The following is a 22,109-nucleotide window of genomic DNA, read 5'->3' on the forward strand; positions in this document are numbered from 1 at the left end:
TGATATACTAGGTATAAGCGACAAATACTTTGAACAAATGTAAACACAGCACTGTCTATTTTAAGAAAATACTGTGCTTAAAAATATAGCTTTTTTTACATTTTATCTTCTTACTGCCCATCTAAATCATTTCACTTGGGACTTAAAGTGGATCCTAATTCATGTATGCATTGATCAAGTTTGTAATGTTATTATACAGAGGTGTATGTAGCCATCAGATACACTTTATGATATAGTTGCTTTTTCAAACCGTTCAGTGGGATCTGTCTTATTGTATGTGTGTGAGAGAGAAAAATCTTTATGAATGCTAGTAAATAAGCTATTGTCTTTTGATAAAGGGATGAGAAAAGAAAAAATCCTTACAATCATATTTATTCAACAAGTCTCTTCCTCCTGCCTCTCCGTCACAGCTGCTTGACAAATGCAGGCAGCATTTTTGATTGTGCACATCTTCATTTGCAATCTGGACTAAATATACCAACTGCCATAATTATACAAAATGGAACAACATAGCACGGGATAATTTTACATGGGTGCAGTCACTAAAATAAATGTACTTGTCTTCTTTACCTACAAAATAGTAAATCTTTTAAGAAACTGTCAGGAAGAACGACATTTACTCCATACATTTCAGTTTCGTGGTTTCACAAGATATGTTTATTACATATTACTGTCAGCGAGCAGGCAGGAACATGCACAAGTAACTGAATTTTGCTCTTGTCTTTGTACAGTAGGCACCTTTACAGTGGCCACATATTTCTATAAAGTTACTATCTGCAATACACTAGTTTTCCTCTGCCATAAGTACAGCAAAGCACAAGGCTGTCACGGATAGGCAAGCTGATGTTAAATATGCCTTTCAGCCTGTTAAAAGTGTAGTGTGCAACTAACTGATACTTATCAACACTAGTTTATTTTCACCAAAGAAATGACAATATTATTATCAGTTGTACACTCTCTTGTAAGGACTTAATGAAGATTTCCACAGCCATTTAGGTTCATAAATCCTCCTTTTGCTGCTAGCACGTCCCATTTAAACAAGCAAAAGTGCAGAGCACATGATAAATTCACATATTCAGCAAATTTCCTGTTCCCTAATCCCTTTCTGCCCACTCAGTGAATGCCTCCGTCTCACGCTGACAGAGGAACACAGAAGTTACACTGCGCACCAAAAGGCAGTACCAGCTTAAGGGAAATATATATTCTCTGCTTATTCTTGTTCTCAAGAAAGAGTGAAGCAGATGAGCAGATGATCCTGGATTTTCAGTGAGGTGGGCTGTGCTGGGGGAGAGAAAGTCACAATTTCAGCAGGTTTTGTTAAATACAAGCTTTAAAGCTGACCATTATCAGTAATGCACAATTGTAAGTCTAGTCACAGTTTTTTTAAGGTATGAATTAGTTCTTCCTCTTGGTTTTATACACCACTTTTCCCCTCTAGATTCACACTATAAATCTGTCATTCTCCTAGAGTTATCTTAGAGCAAAGCCAGAGTTAAATAGTGGTTCTCTTCACATTCACTTATCATCAGCTTAGCGAAGGAAACCAAACAAGAAAACAAAATGAAAACAAAACAGAACAAACAAAAACGAAGAATATTTAACCTCTCTTCCTGCTCAGTGTGCTAATAAATCCAAAACATCCCAATCTTTTGTCTGTTTCTGTGGAGGGTTTATTTTCCTCTAAAATAACAGGCACATTATTTTAAATAAACAGACACATGGAGGACAACAGAAAAGCATTTTTCAGTCATAGTGCTTCTAGTCCCAGAGAAGACTGTACTTTCCTTGCTTCCATTAATAAATCCTTTATGATTTAAATGTAATCACAATAAGGCTACAATGGCAGCTGCTAAAATAAAAAAATAAGCAAAAATTTATCTCTAAATGCAATATATGATATGGGATAACTTAAAGAACCAACATCCTCTACTCACCCATGTGTTTGTTGTGCACTTCTGTATGAGACAGTTGGCTATCTGATGATTTTTATGCAAATTAAATACCCAGGCCACAGATTCCTGATGGAAATCTGAGCACACACATCTGTGGAAGGTATTGCTGTCCCTAAGTGAGATCCTTGGATAAACAGGGCTTTCTTTCTAATTAAAAAAATAAAAATCTTTGGGCCAGGTGCTAAGCAGCTGCAAATTGACCCAGCTCTATTAATATCACTGAGTGCTGAAGAATGTCAATTTACATCAGCTGAGAATATTAAAAAAAACTTTTAGAACAAAATTTTAGCTTGTATGTCAGATCAGACTGACAGATTCATCTCAATCTCCTGCTGGTTGCCAGCTAGTAGAAGTACAACAGTAACAAGCATCACCAAGAGCATTTCCATGAGTATTGTAGGCATTAAACTTAAAACTCTAAGAAGTTAATTAACAAGTTGCCTATTTAATTTCCCAGCACAGGGAGTTTTCTGTGCTCACTGTTCAATAAAAGTGATTTGCTTTATTGAACTTGAGCTATTTTGCCATGGTAACAATCTATTTTACAGTATAGACAAGGTGGTTCTTACGTGTAACTTTGGCTTATCCAGAATCAGCTGAAGCACACAAATAGCCTGAAGTCATACGCAGTCACAAATATGTTACTAGAAAGCAACCTGCAAAGTCCCATCTTAATAGTAAGTCTGTGATTGATGAACTTTGGAAGCTGATGTTAAAAAGGACAACTGTCTTACAAGACCGCAGGACATGCAACCCTGAGCAGGAGCGATGGCTTTGAGGAAGAACGTCTGTGCAGCAGAACACACCATCACTGCTCTGGCTTGGCAGCCACCTTTGAGTTATCTGCACCTTTATGTTAGGAAGCACACAGACATGTGGTAGTGATTATAGGGTGACAATCTAAAGTCAGATGGTGCTAACATAAATGTGTTACTGTTATGTTGTCACCATCTTTCTGGCTGAGAATCCACCTTGCACAGTAATACCAAGTACAGCCTGGTATTCTTAGCTGACTCTTCTGTGCGCTTCTTGCGTGCCTGTACAGTTTTTCCCATATATATGTCTCCATAGTTGTACTTTACTTCTGCCTGGGCCGATGACTCACTAGCTCGTGAACCACTGCTAGCCTCTGTGAGAGAAAACCAACAATGCCAATCATCCCAATGGTGGAACAAATATTCTCACCTCCACTGGGAAGCTGTTAAGATTCTGCAAACTGAAAAGATGCAAAAACATTTTGTCAGTGCAGAACAAACTGATAGATCAATCATTTTCTTCCTCCTTTTCCTGTTGTGAAACTCTCTCACTATCTCTTCCCCCCTGACTCCTTTATTTTCTCTGCTCTGTCCCTTTTCACGGCTACAGCCTACTGTTACTTCTCTCATAATTATTCTATTTCTGGCACCCAGCTGTGTATTAGCTGTTCTAGCTCAGGTTTTTCCTGAATAAAACCTGTGAAATAGATGTACAGAAATAAGTGGACCTGAAAATAAGTTACTTCTAATCAAATCCAAGTTAAAGCCTTTGCTTAAACCCAGGAAACTTTATAGATTAACTCATTTATTATTACCAGATGTATGGTACAGGACGTTACTGCAGGTTCCCAAAATGCACTCTCTGTTGTGATGTTAGGCTGCAACTCCAGGCTGCCTGGGGTGGAGGCCTCATGACTGCCTGGGTGCTCTCGCAGCATGGCAGGGAGAAGCCTGTACCCTGCAGGAGACAGGGAGGAAAAACCTGTGACCAGCCCCCTCTTACTCTCTGCTTCCCTCTAACTATCTTCTACCCTGGTAAATGCTCTCCTGTGACTGATGCCAGGTAACCTTTTCAACATCTCATGCATACTTAGCTGAAAAATCACTTTCTAAAAAAACACCTTTTTTTTTTTTTCCTACATGACCATCACTATATGTCTAGGTACACATCCAGCTGATGTCTTTTCTGTTAACTGTTCCCTCCTTTTTATCCTCACCAAAACCCTTTTGATCTGAATTCAGCTCATTTGAACCTTGACTTAGGCACCGGAGTGCTTAGCTCTGCTTTGACAGCAGCTGCAGGCCAAGCTCCATGTGCTCGGGGAGAGGAGGCGGCATCTGGAGAGGCTGGAGCTGGCAGGAGCGGCCGCCCGGCCGTGGGGGAGGTTGCACTGCCACCCCGAGCCCGGCCGCAGAGCTGTTTATTTCACAGCCTGACTCAGGCTGCCCTGGGCTTGGCAGTGCCTTAGTCGAGGAATCCAGGCCTAGCGTAGCACTCACTTTAAGTAAGAACGCCTTTCACCTCTGGGTACTTGTTTTGTTTCTTCTCTTTTAATTCTTTGGCATCTTAAAAATAACTACCAAATCAGAGTGAATTAAGTAATTCCCTAAAGCTGTGCAACATTCACACCTGTTTGTGCGCATATGATCTGCTTTTCCTCTATTGTTAGGAACTTCCTTAGCCTGCATTCTTGTGCCTGTCAAAAGCCTAGTGCGAATATTCCAGATTTTTCGAGTTTCCAGTTACACTGTCCATTTATTTATCCCAACTCTACCTGACCAAGAGGTCTGTGAAAACTTCCCTTTCCTCTGTTGTCCTGTTTTCCAGCAGCTTCCAGCTTTTCTGTGTCAGCCTGAACCGAATGCATGTTTAGCTTGAAGCCATCTCTGATACAGACCTTGCTTTACAAGTCAGATATCAGAGCAGTGTGAGGTGATAGCCCCTGTATTCTGCATCTACAGATCTACACATACTATTCCATCATAATATACATATAGTACTCTATTTCCCCAAATCTGCTTGTATGCCTGCTTTTATATTGCTGTGTTCTAGCAGCTTCTTTTAGGGAATTGCTTTGGCAACTCTCCTCTTCCCTCAGCCTATATCCATCAGAGGCCAGTCCGTAGCTCCCTCGCACATGTCCTTCCCTGTGCTACACGGCTTGTCCCCTTCGCCAGGGCACAAGGCAGGTTGTTTCTGACGGGACGCCTGCTCCCTTTGTTTGCCTGCGAGCACAGTTAGGTTGTTCCTGAGCCTAGGTTTCCCATGCTGGCTCATGAAAAAACATTTCCATGAGTTCTTTATTTCTTTTACTGCCATCAAAGGCTGATCTTTAGAGCTTTTTCCCCCTGTATTTTTTTTTTTTGTTCTGCCAAGTCAAACTGCACTTGAGAGTAACCATGCTCATCTGTTTCAGATGGAGATTATTTTACGTTTACAAGACATGAACCCATTGGAGTGTGTGGACAGATCATCCCTGTGAGTATCTCTACTAGTGCCTTCTATTTATTTTCATTTGAACTAGCTCTCTTTAAAGACACATAAAACGTGGTCCTCAGCTATGTGTGTTTTCCATTACGAAAAAAGCTGAGCTCATATTGTTGACATATCTTTAACAGCCTCCCTGCAAATGCTTATTTGAACATGCTAATAGGGTTTAGGCTCTGTTATTAGGAGTTAAGTTCTCAAGTCATAGAATTCTCATGATTAAAACAAGCAAAGCAAAACACAGTGTTAATATGCTGTCACTGGTTATGGATGTTCACACAACTTAAGGAAAATTGATGCTTTGCTGTGGCAGTCTTCTTATTTAGTTAGTTTTTATTGTGATTTAACAGGCTCCTCAGGTTCTGGGAGAATGTGATGCATTTTAATTCTATTCCTTCCTGCTATTTCTTTTACAAGGCTGGAGGAGAAGAAACTCCAGAAGACATATCATTAAAATTAACATTCTGTATCTAGACATGAAATATTTATTTGTTATGAGAAACACAGCATTTCATCAAACTTAATACTCCCCCTATACCCCACTATACACCCTTAAGATGCTCTCGCTGAACACTGCATGGGAATTGCACTGAAAAAGCTGACTTTTTCAGGAGTCCTAATTAACCAGTTTTGGCAGAAATTTCAATGGGAGGCTCACATATAGCTATTAAAATATTCTGTAAAAGCTTTTTTTTCCTTGACAAGACATTGGGGAACTAATCAAGCATTCTCTGAAATTTTTGTTGATGTTATTTTTTTATTTTGTTCATGCTAACCACAAAACCACTAAAGAGCAACACAAAGTAATTCCAGTAAAAGAGAAGCAGACAGAAAAGATTACTTTAACAATGTTAATTCCTTTTTCCCCTATTTATATTTATTGTTATTTCATTTCTTTGCTACGGGGTGGCTGTTATGCTTGGCACTCAGCAGAGACTCAGAGAACCACGCATAGAAACTCAGTCTGTGGTTTCACTCGTCCTGCAAACACCCACACAGCTGCCTAACTTCACTGAAAGAGTGATGCTCATGGACAAGTGGTTTCACACATCCTTCCCCTTTGTTCAGTAGAGCATAAGGATGGACATTTGGGAAATGACAGTCCCAGCACCTACACTGAGGTGCCCAGCTGCCGGATGTCTCTTAGGGTTGTCTCCCTGATCTTGACTGATAGATCTAGTGAAGGAACTTGGCCAAGGGCTCAAGATCATGCCACAAGCAGATTTAATTCAGATTTGCAAAATAAGGTCATTATTCAGTGTACCCTGCCTCTGTCATACCTGTTCACTCTTTTTTCAAGTTTGTCCCCTAAATGTCCCCGCAGCTGTCACACACATCCATTCTAACTCTCCCAATAATCTACCATACGTTTCCTTGGCAGCTACCACCGTGCAGCGCCAGGACCACTGCGTGCACTTAGCCACTACACTAGCAAATATGTTACTCCAAAAAACAGGTCTGAAGGCAGTCAGCTTAGCAGCCCCTCCTCCTTCCATCCAAGCTCCCACCAAAACTGACCCTCTGTGGCAGTTTTGTAGCACAAAGAGGGCCACATACTACCTTATAAAACTCTTCAACTGTCTCCTTGGAATAGGCTTTASAAGTGGAGGCTGTGAGCACACTGTTGGCCCAATAGCTCCCCTCCCAGGTTTATATATTGGAGAGGGAATTAAAACATCACTTTGTCTCCGGAGTTTATAAACACGTGAGAGAGTAAAAGATTGGGTGTTCAGTGAAGGAAAGACAGTTGTGTATTTTTTCAGGCTCGCCAGGGGCTGGCGGGATGTCCATGAGAGTGGCAGCTGAGACGCATCAGGCAGTAACATGCTCTGGCCAGTGGCTGACTCTCTAGGACTGATTTTTTTTTCTTTTATTTCCAAACAAGACTGTTATATGCATTTATGAGATTGACTCTGCTAACACAGTTGTTTTATTCCTCTGACATTTGCAGTGAAATCAGTGCTACTATCCTTTTAAGATATTAGGCTCAGGTCTTGACACAAAAAGCCAAACTCTTGCAAAGTTTATTCTTATCTTGACCAACAACTTTGTGCATCAAATTAACGTTATTTGTCACATCTTGTGCGGCAGTTAAGTGAAATTGAAATTAATGGTAATGCACAATTTATATCAGTAGAGATTATCTCAACTTGCTTTAATAGGTTATATGTAAATTGCATGGTAGGAAGTTTTCAAGAAAATAAAAGATATGAATGAAATGGCTTGGCCAAGGAAGTACACTTAGGGAAGAGTATTTTATTGTAATCCCATCAATTAGTGATGATATAATTTGTGTGTAGATCTTATGCCTTATTCCAGGACTGGAAATCTACAGTTAAAAAAGCGTTAGCACGAGCAAACAGTTCTTTTCAAATGTACCAGAAGCAGGAACTGTTTTTCATGGCTGGAGGAAAATAAAGTGCGAATTGCAAAATCGTAAATGAAATCAAAAGTTGCAACTAAGAAAATTAACAAATAACGTAAGATTCTTTTAGGAAGGCTGCAGTTCTTTGAAGAGGAAAAAAATAAAAGATCACTATAGTCGCTTTCTTAATGAGGCTAATTAAAAAAAAAATCCTTGCTTTGTGCTGGGAAAGATTTATGTTGAGCATCAGCCTGAGAAATGAGTGAGGTAGCAGCCTGACATCTTGAAAACAAAACACCACTGCAATATTTTTTCATCTATCAACTTTTATTTTTTCCTACAGTGGAACTTCCCCCTGCTGATGTTTGCATGGAAGATTGCTCCAGCTCTGTGCTGTGGCAATACAGTAGTTATTAAACCAGCAGAACAAACACCACTCAGTGCTCTCTATATGGGAGCCCTCATCAAGGAGGTAAGAATAATTGACAGGAATAATGTCTCTGTCTCTTCTTGTGGCAGCAGAGCTACAGCACATGTCTAGTTTAACAGGCTCTGTCAGTTTTCATAAATCATGTCTCCCTTCACTCATTCCTATTTTGACAGGCTGGCTTTCCACCAGGAGTTGTCAATATTTTGCCAGGCTTTGGTCCAGTTGTTGGTACAGCAATTGCATCTCATGTTGGCATTGATAAAATTGCTTTCACCGGATCCACTGAGGTAAGAGCGTTCCCAGATCTGCTACTATAATACACGAGCAAATACTTAGTGAGCTAGAGCTATAGCCTTGTATCACATTCCTTCCTGTCACCGAGTAGGAGACCTATATCTGAATAGCGGCAGTCTGTCCTTCCTAGCTAAGCTCGTGTGCTTTAATGGCCTTTTCCTCCAGCCCCTGCTGTGCCCAGCACCTCAGCACAGGAGATAGGCCTGCAAAGATATTGCTGGGATTTCCTGTGGGCTCAGGAGAATATAAGTCACAGGCAAGAAGCAGAACATCCAGTGTATATCATAGCATATATAAACTCAGTTTTATCATCCATAATTTGGTATCCTGCCATACTTGGAGGAAAAGGGAAGAGGAAAAGGGCAAATATGCTTAAGCTTTGCTGCTGCACTGCAATATATTGAGAAGGAAGTCTAAAAAGGAAAACATAGTGTAGGGTAGGAGTGCAGTTGTCCAAAGTGACAGTCCTCAAAATGAAGGGAAGATGTTGGCCAGAAAAGGGCAGGAGCCAGTTGTCTCCTGGATGCCAAAACTGTCTTGCTATGATTCCATGGCACAAATGCTACAGAAGAGGTTAGGTTTGAAGAAAAAGGCTGTGATCTACGGAGAGAAAGCCAAACCTTCCAGAACTGAGAGCACGCCTCGCTCTCAAATACGTGCAAAGCCAGCTGTTATCAGGGTTGGGGTGGGGATGATAGAGGGACTACTGACTGATGTCACAGGAGAAGGAGTCTTATCATCTGAAGGCAGACAGAAAGGAATCTCAGTGGGAGTTTCRGGGATGGTTATATTTAGTGTGTGCTAAAAACAGGCCCTTTTCAATTCAAAATCTGACAGACCATTGTATGGAGGGAGCTAACTCTAGGGCTCAGGTTTCTCTTTGATATGCGTGACTCCCACTCGTGGCAGTGGGAGGCTGTGTGTGACATACTGCACTTCACAGTGAATCAAATAGATTTGCTTTGAGTGAGTCACTAAACTCACTGACCAAGAGCTCTACTGGCTATGGGTGGTAACTCCCTTGTTTGTCCGGAGAATGCAAGAACCAGCTAAATTATTTCAAATAAATGATTTGGGGGGGAATTATACCTGTAATGAAGTTTAGATGGCACAATCCATGCACCCAAATCATCAGTAAATGGTGCTGCAACTATATGCCTAATCTGCACACCCAGTTATCTTGTAATTACCATATGCAACTCCGCCTAAGAATTTTTATGGCAAGTTTTGATTATTATATACACAGGTTATATACGAATTCAATGGCAACATTAGATTTCAGATTACTCAAAGAAATTACATCTAGTCATTATACCTCCTGTAACCAATTTATATTAACATGCTAGCATAGTGAAAATTTTAATATGAGCTGATTACCCCCCATAAATTAAGCTGAAACAATTGTTTTCATAAAGATATGTGGTCTCTGTTTAAGATAAATATTCTATTATACAGGATGTTGCACTATTTGGAGGAGGAAAACTACAGATGGGTTAGGTTTCAAAGTTGTCTTTTGTAGCCAAAATAAATTTTTATTGTAGTTCCAGACAGCTTTAGTTTTAATAGGCGTTTAAACTCAAAAGCTGTGGGTTTTATACTAACTCAGTGCCTACCTTTAAAAGCCTTACTAATAGGAAGTGAAAAGCATTACAGAGATGAAAAAGCAATTCTCTAAGAACCTCAAGCAAGAACAGATGGAACGTTTTAATGCAGAGTTAGTGTAAACTATTCCATATTGTTTCTGATTTCCTGTAACATTGAATTTTTGTAACAGCAAGTCAACATTGTAACAGTTTAAACAATGCTGGAATATCAGCTGTACTGTGGAGTGTTTGACTTCTCAGAAACAGTTTTTATTTTTTAACGAAATAATAATAGATATATTTTGTCTCTCTGGTCTTGTCTGTGGGATGTCAAGTGTACACTCCAGTGGCATGGACTTTTGACAGCCATCGGCTATATTCTGAGCAAGATATTAACTTCCATTCCCCCATTTCTTCCAGGTGCTTGTTAAGGCACTTAATATTTTTAGCCTGCACAAGTTAGCAGTACAAAAGCAGAGATCTTCAATTTTTAAGTGCCTGAAGCTTAGATGTTTCTTAAGTTTCCACCATGAAAAGTTCTTTTGGAAAGAACATAAATTGTTTACCTTATAACTATTATATACTTAGAACTAATGAAACTCCCCGTCTGCTTGTAAAAATATTACCCCTGGGTATTATTGTCTCTTTCCTGCAAAGCTGCTTTTTTAAAGGTAGAGAATAAATTGCTCTTCTTACAAATAATTTATAATTATAATGTCTTACAAAATAAGAAAGAAGGACAATAAGGCCAAGTTCATGACCTTGACTCCATAAAGCCTGACGCAGACAGGCCAAAGATCTTCTAGTCTAGCACCTTATCTTCCACCACGACCAGTAACAGATGCTTACAGAAAAAGAGAGAGCATGTGCAGAGCGATCCTTCCCCTCCTACAGCCTCACAGAAATTTAAAGACTTCCTGAGCCTGAAGTTGCATGTGGACAACTGAATTTAATAGCCACCAATGGAGCTGTCGTCCATGATTTCGCCTCATCCCTCTTGAAGCTGTGGACTATTGTGAAGTCTTAAGCCCATCACTATACAAGGACAACCAATAACTAACTCCTTATTCACGATACTGACATCTAATTTATGCAAGCTCCAGTTCAGGAAAATGCCAGTTCACAATTATCCCGGTTCCAGACAAATTTACCTTTATATACTTCAGTTCTCCTCTGGAGAAGGGTTTTACCTGAACTGAGAGTATAAAATCCACATCCTATTTTCCAGTGAAAAATGATGTTAATATCATCCCAATTTAAAGAGCAATAAAAAAAGCCAAACACCTTTCCTTTATCTGTAGCTGTCACTGACCAAAAAAAAAAAAAAAAAACCCCACGAAAAAAGCGCAGAAGATGCACTACATCCAGTGGAGCTGAATCACTTGGAAAACCCTGATTGCCAAATTCACTGGGCAATCCCTCCCCTCATCCCACCTCAGCAAAAAAATTGCTTTCTTCTGCACAGCAGGAGAAAAGAAGAATATTTGTGTATTAGTAACACACAAAGTAAAGAAGTCCAAGCAGCCTCACTTAAGGGAGGGTCACATCATCTTCCCCTGACAGGCATCATCACAGCCCTTCCATCACAGCCATAAAGCTCTGTGCAAGTTTAGGGAGAGGCCTGAGTCATTGGGAGAGACTCGAACTCCACAGAGCTGTACCTGACAGAACAGTGCTGTTCTCCATCCCTCTTGTCAGTGGATCAAGCAATGCACAGAGTGCAAGAAATAGGCTGATCAGCTGCACCATCAGCATCAGTTACTGGCCTGTTCCTCCTCTTGGCACCAAAAGTCCTACAGTTTTGGAACTCTCTACGCAATACAATTTTTATTTTCAACATGGATGGGAACCATTTGCTTCTAAGGGGATGAACAAGCCTAATAAAAATCCTAACTTACTGGGAAGAAAAGCCATACAGAATTTGCATAGGACATCTCTACATCCTATGGATTAGACAGCTTGTGAACAAGCCACTTAGAACGTGGTAGTTTGGTTTGCACTATTTCTTTTCTGTTTCTCACATTTTTCAATGCTCTCAAAATTGTTTTAAGTACCATTTATTTGCTAGACTGCTTCCAAGTAATATGTGGCATATCTTAATCTATTAGACAGACCTCTTTTACTGTGGACTATCATTGACCAATTCCACTTCCCTCCCTCTTTCATGTTAGCCCTTGCACATTGAAACAGTCTTCCAGCTCTTCCATACCTTAGACCATTTCTTATGACACACCTTTCCATGGATCAGCTTCCTTCCCAGTCTCTTAGGCCATGGCTCTCCAAAGTCCTCCCTCTGCCGTTACTTTGGGAAGGTTCTGCAGACGCTCCATGGACTGTGAATTTCACTTGATGAACTGTAAGAGAGAAAACCATACTTGAGCACATGAGCAAGCCCTAAAATATTGTGCCTCCACAGATGTCAACAGCTTTCTTGGCTTCTGTATTTCCTTTGGTTCCTACTCCTCAGCTTGTCTGGTATGGGCTTTTAAACAAAAGTGTTTATTTTCACTGTGTTGCTTTTAGTGAACCAGAGTTAATCTACAATCCTCCCTAATTGTGGAAATCTCATCTCCAGCTTTTTTCTCACATCTTCCACAATCATATGAAACTGCCCAAAATAATCTTTTTGCAGTGAATCTGACCATATCATCACCTGCTTCTGTCCTTCCTACTTTCCCTTTAAAAATCATAATCAATTTAAACATCTCTTCTTTTTTTCTCTGTAGTCCTCTGGTCCCTAGTTCCTGGGGGAAACTCTTGCTTAACCAAAGACTCTATAAGTTCTTCGGTAAAACTCAGCGCTCTGATACTCTCCTAGCTGTTCCTTATTACCTCTCTCCATTTTTCTGTCCCTTTCTCAGCATCAGTTTTCTCACTGTTCCAAGTATTCCTCTGAGTTCCCTTAAAAAAAAAGTTCTTTTTCCTACAACCTATGAGTAACAATGTAATTAAAATAGAATTCAATTATTTATATTTCTTAGCTTAAGAAAAGCTAATCCCCAGTCTGGATGTCTGGTTTACCCAAGGGGATGCTGTTGGTTCAGAGTTCAGCAGTACAGGAGGTGCTATACAAGTCTCTTCCCTGCAGTTAGATGCACAGTGGACATTATTTATTTCCAAGATACAGTCTGATTAGGGGACGATTATTTACACATATCAGAAAGGCAGAGAGGTTGTTTTTCCTCTTAATTTTCTTATTTTTGCGAAGAACTGCTCTCATGTAGCCTCCAAGTAACAGAAAAAAACAGCAAGGAGAAAACTGTTTTTCTCATCCTATGTCTTTATTTCCACACAAGACTGCCACCTAAGTGCCATATCTGCTCTGAACTGCGTGGCTGTGTGTGAGCCTGGTACTGCACTTGAACTGGGCACCACTAAGTTACAGGTGCACGTGAAATAGTTGAGTATGCTCYGTTTTGGGTTTCAAACTAGAAATTATGATAGAAAGCAGCAAGCTATGCAGTTAAAAATATGTGCATTTAAGACAGCGTCTGGATTAAAAAGTGTTTTTGCCTATTGCAAAAGTTTTATGAATTCTACTAACTTCTGTTCAAAAACAAATGTGTTGCCTCCAAACCAGAGGGTCTTACAACTCCTTTTGGTTGTTAAATGCTCTCAAGATCAGGATCATAGATAGCACACAAAATATGAAGCACTGGCCAAGAAGAAATGTGTCCTAAGTGGCTGGTTTCCATTTTGTTAAACTAAGACCTATTAAAAGCCATACAGATTACAGATAGTTCAGGTCTATGGTCGTGCAGTTCTGTATAGTGACCCAAAAAATATTCAATAAATTGTTTTGGATGCCTGTGTAAACAAAAGGTCTAGAAACAACTTCAGTTAAACCCAACAAAGCAGCCTGCATTTTGCTTGGCAGAATGTTTTCTTTATACACTCAGATTAACAAACCATGATCTCATCGTTAGTCAACAAGATACAAGAGCGATCATCAAAGCAAACTACAGGAGAGTCAAGATTGATTCACGCCAAACAAATGTTTGCAGCTAACAGCTGTATTACCAGTGATTCTAATGTACTCAGCAGGATTCTCCTTTCATTTCCGAAATGTCAGAGCACATGACGTAGACAGCATGTCTGCCTACTGCCCAAGTAATGAGTTGTGTCAGCTCTCTTGGATTATGCAATCTTGGTTGATTTTGGACATCATGAGGAATTACATACTGGCATTTTTAACAGCAGTCCTCCGGGTGATTTGTTCTGCTTTAAGACTGTTAGATAACCATGCTACAGACATGCTCCATTCAAAATAGAGGGGATTTAGGGAGGCTACATTATCATTCATTCTTGCTTCTTCTGTACCTTTTTAATAATGTCTTAAACAATCTGTGCTTTCAGGGTGAAAGTGGTTCTTTTCCTTTTCCTTCGTGTTGCTATTGGTAGAATTTAAAGAGCTGTCCTTGGACAACTGTTTTTCCTCTTTGCCAACAAAAGCTGCATGTCAAAGGGATTCCTGGAACTAAACAAATGGGGTGGTGTATCAGCCTGTCAGAGCTGACAGGAGTTTAGCCACGGACTTCCATGGTGCCAGGATTTTTCTTAGCATTTCTTCTTTTTCTTAGCTAAGTCCTTTATAGCTAAGGATTCTAAACAGTCACTTCCATTTCATTCACACGAGCCACAGTGCTTTTCTCACCAGCCAGGGCACTGCATAGTCGAGGGGGGGAAAGCTGCATCATGCAGTGCTTTACTATATGACAGTACTTCAATATTCAGTAATCTTGGCTAGATCTGGGGACATACTCTGAACATGCTGTGTGGTCCTTCTCAGAAAGATTCTGCAGATAATCTCAAAAAAAAAGAAGAAGAAGAAATCATACAGGCTAAGCAACTAAGCAGCAGCATAAGTTTAAGGCTGTGCCAAAACACTGACATTTTGTACCTCAAGAGCTAGAGAAGTTAAATTGTGCAGTTCTAGGAATCACTGAATTCTGTATGATCATATGATCTGATATAATTCTGTATTATCTGTATGATCAAAGCATCTGCCCAAAACTTTATCCATCTCCTGTAACGTAATATACTTACTGTTATCAGAAACTTTCCTAAAATCCCAGGCAAGGTATACTGGTGAAGATGGCTAGTGTAGCTATTCAGAACATCTTAAATAACTGAAGATTATTTAAATCTGACCCCTCTGTCAGTTTTGGAACTGTTCATGGAAGCTTTTAATCTACAGAGCTTTCCTATTCTCTCAAGCTTGATTCTGCAGTCTTGTCTATGGCAGTGTACAAAAAAATAATCTACTGTCCACCTAGACTGCTGTTCCCCTTCATTCTGGGGTTCCCCAGCGGTTTACTGCCTATCTGGGATCACAGGAAGCTCAGAGCAGAGAGGAACCTCAACACACTGATGGAGCCAAAGAGGAAACATCACAAAGTTTGGAGGCTTGCTGTTGACTTCTGTGATTTCCAGTTCTTTAACAGACAAAAACACTTACCTTTTTAAAACATGTATTTCCATCTGAAATCAGGAAATGAAGACAACATGAATGGCAATATTGAGAACAAGACATTAAAATAGCTATATTTAGAAAAACAACTGCAAGAAGCTCCTCTTGAGAAAGACAGTGAAGTTCCAAACACAGAAGGCACAAGCAAATAACAATCAAATGTTGGGTGTCACAATACACTCTCAATTCCTAGCAGCATACAGCTCACAGTCCAGAAACAGACCCTTCCAGCACTACTCTTCAAGTAGCTTTTTTTGCATGCGGATGCTGCAGAATGCTAACTTAATCTTTATTGTTGTTGTTCTGAATAACAAATTCTTTTCTTTGAGATGGGCCAAATTACATCTGCCTCACTCTCCATGCAGCTTAAAAGGTTACAGTACTTCATGAGTTATCCCGGGATACTCATGATATCAATCTTGAAGCCTATTCAAAACAAGGATGGGGAGTCAGGGTTTTCTGTGCCAACATTCCTGCCGAATAATCAGCCCAGCTCCATTATCTGTGGGGGAGGCTTCTCCTGCAGCCTTCCCTTGTGGGCCGTGCTGCCGTTGGGAGCTCTCAGATGGAGCTCAGAGGCGCCCCGGGAAGCATACAGACTGGAACACTCACTTATCCTTTTCATGCTGACATTCTCCATAAAAAAGGCAGTTACAAAAGGCTGCTTTAGTCGCTCAATAGTCACAGCTCTGGTGCCCTCCCCACTACTTCACTGAACCTGTAAGGGTGCAGGGCACAACCGGAGCACAGAGAACAGTAAGGGTGAGCAGCAGGAGCCCTCCCAACCTGAGGTCTGCACTGACTTCTCCTGGAAAGGACACGGAAGCTGTCCCATACATTTACACTTGGAAACTTGACAACAACCTCCAGGTAGGAACAGCACTCTGGACAATACTTTTCCAAACAAAGGCCATTTTCTCCAAGCCTTCTGTCTTTGGATTTCAGTATTTGACACACATAAAGTATTTGGTTTCACTTATTTCCTAGTCAGGCACTTGTTTGTACAGAATTTGTTACAAACCTTTATTTACCTGTACAGAACATCTTTGACACTGAAGTGATGGAATGGAAGGCAGAAATGACAGGCTGGACACACTGCACTGGCTTCCCAGTACACCCTGCTCTTTGGGGATTCAGGAGAGGAAATGGAGGAGTGCTCTTCTTTGAAATGCAGAGGGAAGCTCAAAGCAGGGCAGGTGAATGGCAGTGGCTGGCACTGGCTATAAACACATCTCTCTGGCTTGCAGTGTACATTTTCAGCACAGTTTGAGAGGTTGGAATTTCCAAATGACACGTTCGATGTATGTGCTGGGGGTGCAGAGCAGTCAGGGTTCTTTTTCATGGCTGGCTGTCAGTCAAACACAGCAATAAAAACAGCTCCAATTAAGAGGAATATGCAAGGAATTTCATGATAATGTCAGCACTCCCTTCCATCAATACAGGGGTAAAGAAAAGAAGCTAATTCTTTAAGTTAATTTCTTTAAAAAAAAAAAAAAGGTAACCTCAGTCACACTTGATAGGGGCAACACCAGATAAACAGTTAATCAGAAAGGTACATAAAGTGGTTGACAATTCCTTCATTATCCTGCTGGCTTTTAGCTTTGTTTTTTCTGTGGGGGCCCTGGATTCTGTTTCATTTGCTCTCTGATTACTCCAGTGCTGAGTTAACTTTCTCCAGCAAACTAACTTCAGTTCTGCAAGATGTTGAGCTTCTCTTCCATTAACCCCTTATTGCAGGGAATCTCACTCCCCTGACATTAGGAAGAGAAACAGAAAACTGATAAATTCCAACAGCCACAGTCCAGAGTTGGCAGAATTTTGAAGACAAAACTCTAATTCCTAGTGAATATAACATGAAGTTTGAGTTCTGGTCAGCATCTAACGTGTCACTCGGTATCTAATTTTGAGACCTTAAAACATCTTAAAACAATGTTCCAGTAAAAAAATACCTTTGAGTATCCTCAAATTTCTCAATATCCAAAAGATGATTTGAATTCTGTGCTTTACTGTGGGAGGGCCTAATCTTTCTCTTATTACTTAGCTACAAAAATGGGCATAATTACACTGCAACAGGACAAAATCAGATCTATATTGTATTCATTGTTCCAGGGAGGGGAGAATCTCCATGGAGCACAGCTGCTGCTCCAACTGTCCTGGCTGCAGGAAACATGCCATAAATGTAGCTGTTGAAGGGCTACTCCATTTAATCAATCTCTGTGTTCCTTGGTCCAGACTGRCAAATTGAGGCTGCTCTGATTTCCTCTAAGACTGTGTGCGTCCTGCTCCAGCTGACACCCCAATCTACAAAGGCATTTGACCTGCTCGACCCATACCACGATCATCTGTGCTGCAGTTGAGGGTTCGATCAGGGTGGTGCATTTGTGACTTCTTGCTCTTTTTGGTATTCTGTTGTAGACTGCTAGTCCTGCAGAGAAGGCTGATAATTCTGTCAGAATGTGATATAGGCTAGGTTATGGTTTCACTATGAAAATGACTTATTTTGGACACTGAAAACTGAATTTTGAGAACAGAGGAACTCCTAAAAACTGGCCTGGCTAGCAGTTTAGAAACTGTAAGTTCTATGAGTGAAATGAATTCTGATAGCAATGCTCATGTGGGATAGCTAAATCCTAATCTATATAGAGAAGTGTGACTGTAGCTATTATTGATGCTTAATATATACTCAAATACCAGATTTATTTTATTTCATATGAAACTGAAAATTATATACCAAACTTCATGATAACAGTATGGAAAATCTTGTGCCCCTGCCAGTAATATGGATGGAAGTCATTCTAGTTAGAGCCTTCCATATTTTTAACTCAACCCTCCTACATAGCACCCTAGAAGAGTGCATCAAGTCATTTTACCTTAGATACCGTGGGATGAAGACACAAATCCCTCTCTTTGTGCCCAGCGTTGTCGCCTCTACAGTTCTAGGAAGCAACCTGGAAAGCTGTCCACAGCTGACGTGAATCTGTTTGGACCAAAGAACTTGCTGGATTATTTAAAACACTGTTCCAGTGATGTCCAGCACTGGCTGTTAAAGTGAAGCRTATGACTACATTGCCTGTAAAATGTGTCTCCATTTCCTTTCAGGTTGGAAAGCTGATCCAAGAAGCAGCTGGAAGGAGTAATTTGAAGAGAGTTACACTGGAGCTGGGTGGGAAAAGCCCAAACATCATTTTTGCAGATGCTGATTGTAAGTCAGCACTTTCACATTTTCCTTAAAACATGTGTGTGTTGTTATTTGAGGGCATATCTTTCATTCAAAGTGAAACGGACAAATACGGTCACATCTAATTACACTTTTGATATTATAGAAATAGCCCAGGGTGATTAAAATCAAAACAAAACAGAACAACAGTTGTACTCATAGATTCACAGTGAAAAACAGAGACAGTTATAATCAAGCATATATATTTCATGTTAGTCAAAAATCATGATCCTGCACATACCTATACATGGTCCTAAATTCTGCAGCACTACGGCTCTGGAAATTCTGTGACAGCAGAGTCACAGCAATTATATATTAAAAAGGGGGTTCATGCAAATCATTGGAATGATAATCTAGTCACTGCATTATTACTTCTTAAGATATTCTGATAGTAACTACAAATGGATATTATTCCATTTTAAAAATTTTCACAGTTGTGTACTGAAGTATGTTCATTGCCATTGTCAGCAGGGAGTGAAGATTTTGGCAGCTGGATGAGGCGCAGCTGGGATTTTTGGCACCTGCGAAGGTACAGGACAGCAGTTTAGGACAGGATAAAAACACGAACTGGAAGTTTCTGCTTGAATGCTCAGTAATGCAATAGTTAACAATGCTGATATTTAAATTGTCAGCAGGAGTTTTTGACGTTAACACCTCATTAAGATGAATGGGACAGTTCACACCTTGCTTTGAGCTATTGTTTCAGGCTGTGTGCAGGCACATTGTACTCTGCATTTTCTGAAAACTTACTTTGTAACCCAAAGGACTAGAAATTTAAGTGATATCCTACGGTCATTTAAAAAACTTACCACTGACATAACAAAGACTAGGAGAAAGGTTGAGAACTTTCAGCACAGGAAAGTTTACCATGTTGTGGGTCTAAATTACAGCTGTAGTCATTCCTGTTAGCTAAAAAAGGCTCCTGGTTAACTGGAGGCAGGTTCAGATGCTACAGCCCTCTACTCCAATTACTCATCTGCACCTCTCTCACCAGCAATCACGATGCCCTCAGCTGTCCGTAACCTACTAATCATACGTATCTGAACACCTTTTGTACAGCAGTACGTGCCAGGGCCAGGTCTGTGTTACAACCCTCCACAGGGGAAGGACAAATACTGCTAAACTGCTGTACAGAGCTGTAGTTTATCTGTGCCTTGCAGCATCTGCCAAAATAAGGCTGAGAACCTGGGGAGAAACCACAGGCAGCAGAGGAATAACAGGGCAAAGAAAGGGAGCAAAGCCCTCCTCAGGACTGTTTCATGTAGTATCAGCCTAAAAATCTCTGGCCTGCCCATAATTACAACCACCAGCACTTGACCTGAGCTTGCAACTTCAAAGCTATTTTTATTATAAAACTGCAGACAGTTTGCTTACCATTCCAAAGGAGCAGTTTGTTCTATTAAGGAGCACTGTGTGCCAAAAGTTAGCAGAAGGCATGACAAAGCTGCTGGAAGTACAGTGTACCAAAAAGCAGGAGGGGAACGTTGGAGCCCTTCATGGTGCAAAACTGTTAAGAAAAAAGGAAGGAAACATCAGTTGATCAGTTCTATCCACTGCTGTTTTCAAACTCTGCAGAGCTGCCTCGGGAAAATTTGAATGTGGTCCAGGGAACACTCTACAATTTTTTTTTTTCAGATCATACTGAAGGCAGAATAGGACATTTTTGTTAGATGAAGTTGTCTAGGATGTGCTGAAAGTAAAGTACTGTTGTTTTGTTTATTCCATAAATAATTATATTTAAGCAATGTTCCAAAGTGCTACAGCTGATAACAGAGGCTTTGCAGTGCTGCAGGCCATCACTTTACAACGATAGATTCAGTATCATACAGCCCAAATTCTTCTCTAGTCAGTTATTATGCCCAAGGGGAGAATCTAGCTCTGAATGTCTAAATATGGCTGGATTTTCCTCTCCTGGTTGAGTATTGGATATGCTGGTTGTACCTCTAGGGAAGCTGGAAAGGAAATCATTTATTGTTTGTTCCAAAATTGAGCTATGTTTTTAAGGCCTCACCTGGCCACCCGTACAGACCAGAAAACGCTTCTGTCTTGCAGAAAAATAACCCTTCTGTGAAGGATGTGTTTCGCCATTATCAAAGTTAAATTCTCTCAAGCACTTTGTTGGTTATAATCCTTCTCACAGCAGGATTAAACCAACTGCAAAGAGATAAATTTTCTGCTTTCCTACCATTCCAGGCAGCCAAGTTTCTGTAGTGTGGGGCAGCATTCACCTCCTAGGGGCCCCTTAGAATTTAGCTTATAAATTACATGTTGCAGGCATATGAGACTTCAGTGAGGTTGTTCTCAAATGGCCACTCCTATGGATTGTTACAGCTGTGTCTTGACTGCAAACTTCATTTTTGCTATGGGATATCAGGCAGTATCTTGTAGCTTGTGTATGAGATAGGGAATGAATTATCCATGGACCTTTTTTTTTTAACCTGGACATCAGCTGAAGTTCTGAGTGTTCTGATAATTCTGAAACAGTTCTAATCATTCAATCATAGCTGCCTCCAGACTAGCATAAATGGAGGAAAAAAAAATCAACCCCAGATGCTAAAATAATCTGTATTTTTGGAGGGATTATGACATGAAATGAAACCAACCTTCTTCTTTTATGACCTAACACAATTATACTATGTTTGTTTGTTTTTTAAACCTAATCCACTAGTTCTGCTTTGAAGTTTTGGGCACGTGACAGCATGTAATTAATACACATGACTGCAGCTACAGCAGATGTGTCTATGAATTTCTTTGTTTTGTAGTGGACTATGCTGTGGAACAAGCTCACCAGGGTGTCTTCTTCAATCAAGGTCAATGCTGCACTGCAGGCTCCCGAATATATGTGGAAGAATCAATCTATGAGGAGTTTGTTCAAAGAAGTGTAGAACGTGCAAAAAGGAGAGTAGTAGGAAGTCCTTTTGACCCAACTACAGAACAAGGTCCACAGGTAAAGCAGTAAGGCTTCAGCTCTACCGCCCAGATGGTGCCTGCAAGCATTTAAATTATAGCAGGACCAGGGTCTTTCAATGCATATTCAGTGCAGGCTGAAGTAGCTGATGGGACAAATGGCTGAGAGATGGTCTGAGGGTCTTACATGTCCGTAAGGGGACATGTTCTTAAGTAAGACGGACTCCTAGATTACAGTCAGCAACCACATGTCAATCTTTCTCATCCCCAGCTCAAGCAGTAGTGAATAAGAGCATGAGTGTGCTCACTGGGAGATGACTCGCCTGAAAATTTATTCTGTTTTGATAGCTAAATGCATGACATGCAAGTAAAACTACTTTTTCTCTCTTTCAGATTGATAAAAAACAATACAACAAAATCTTGGAACTGATTCAAAGTGGTATTACTGAAGGAGCAAAACTTGAATGCGGGGGTAAAGGGCTAGGAAGAAAAGGCTTCTTTATTGAACCTACAGTATTTTCCAACGTAACAGATGACATGCGGATTGCGAAGGAAGAGGTATTCACACACATGGCCAAGAGCAGTTTAGAATGTCCTAAGCACAATTCTGTATCTTTTACTTTCTGAGACAAAAACTTTCAAGTGAAA

The 22,109-nt window shown here is 40.4% G+C and overlaps 1 protein-coding gene and 1 long non-coding RNA gene across 3 annotated transcripts in view; one reads left to right on the forward strand and one right to left on the reverse strand.

Moving 5' to 3' along the window:
- ALDH1A2 (aldehyde dehydrogenase 1 family member A2) overlaps positions 1–22,109 on the forward strand; it is a 55,257-nt gene that overhangs the window by 27,710 nt on the left and 5,438 nt on the right. For both annotated transcript variants that reach the window (XM_026045697.1, XM_026045696.1), the window contains 6 exons: positions 5,125–5,186; positions 7,904–8,032; positions 8,164–8,277; positions 18,437–18,539; positions 21,317–21,501; positions 21,855–22,019. In XM_026045697.1, coding sequence (XP_025901482.1) covers positions 5,125–5,186; positions 7,904–8,032; positions 8,164–8,277; positions 18,437–18,539; positions 21,317–21,501; positions 21,855–22,019 — 758 coding nt within the window. The remainder of the gene's footprint in view (positions 1–5,124; positions 5,187–7,903; positions 8,033–8,163; positions 8,278–18,436; positions 18,540–21,316; positions 21,502–21,854; positions 22,020–22,109) is intronic.
- On the reverse strand, positions 18,207–20,046 carry LOC112952788. Its single transcript, XR_003250464.1, has 3 exons — positions 19,929–20,046; positions 18,796–19,075; positions 18,207–18,461 (listed from the first exon to the last, which is right to left on the reverse strand). It is a non-coding gene; the product is annotated as an uncharacterized LOC112952788 (long non-coding RNA).

Source organism: Nothoprocta perdicaria, unplaced genomic scaffold (genome assembly GCF_003342845.1).
Source record: "Nothoprocta perdicaria isolate Ctin4 unplaced genomic scaffold, notPer1 scaffold_41, whole genome shotgun sequence".
Classification (NCBI taxonomy): Eukaryota; Metazoa; Chordata; class Aves; order Tinamiformes; family Tinamidae; genus Nothoprocta; species Nothoprocta perdicaria.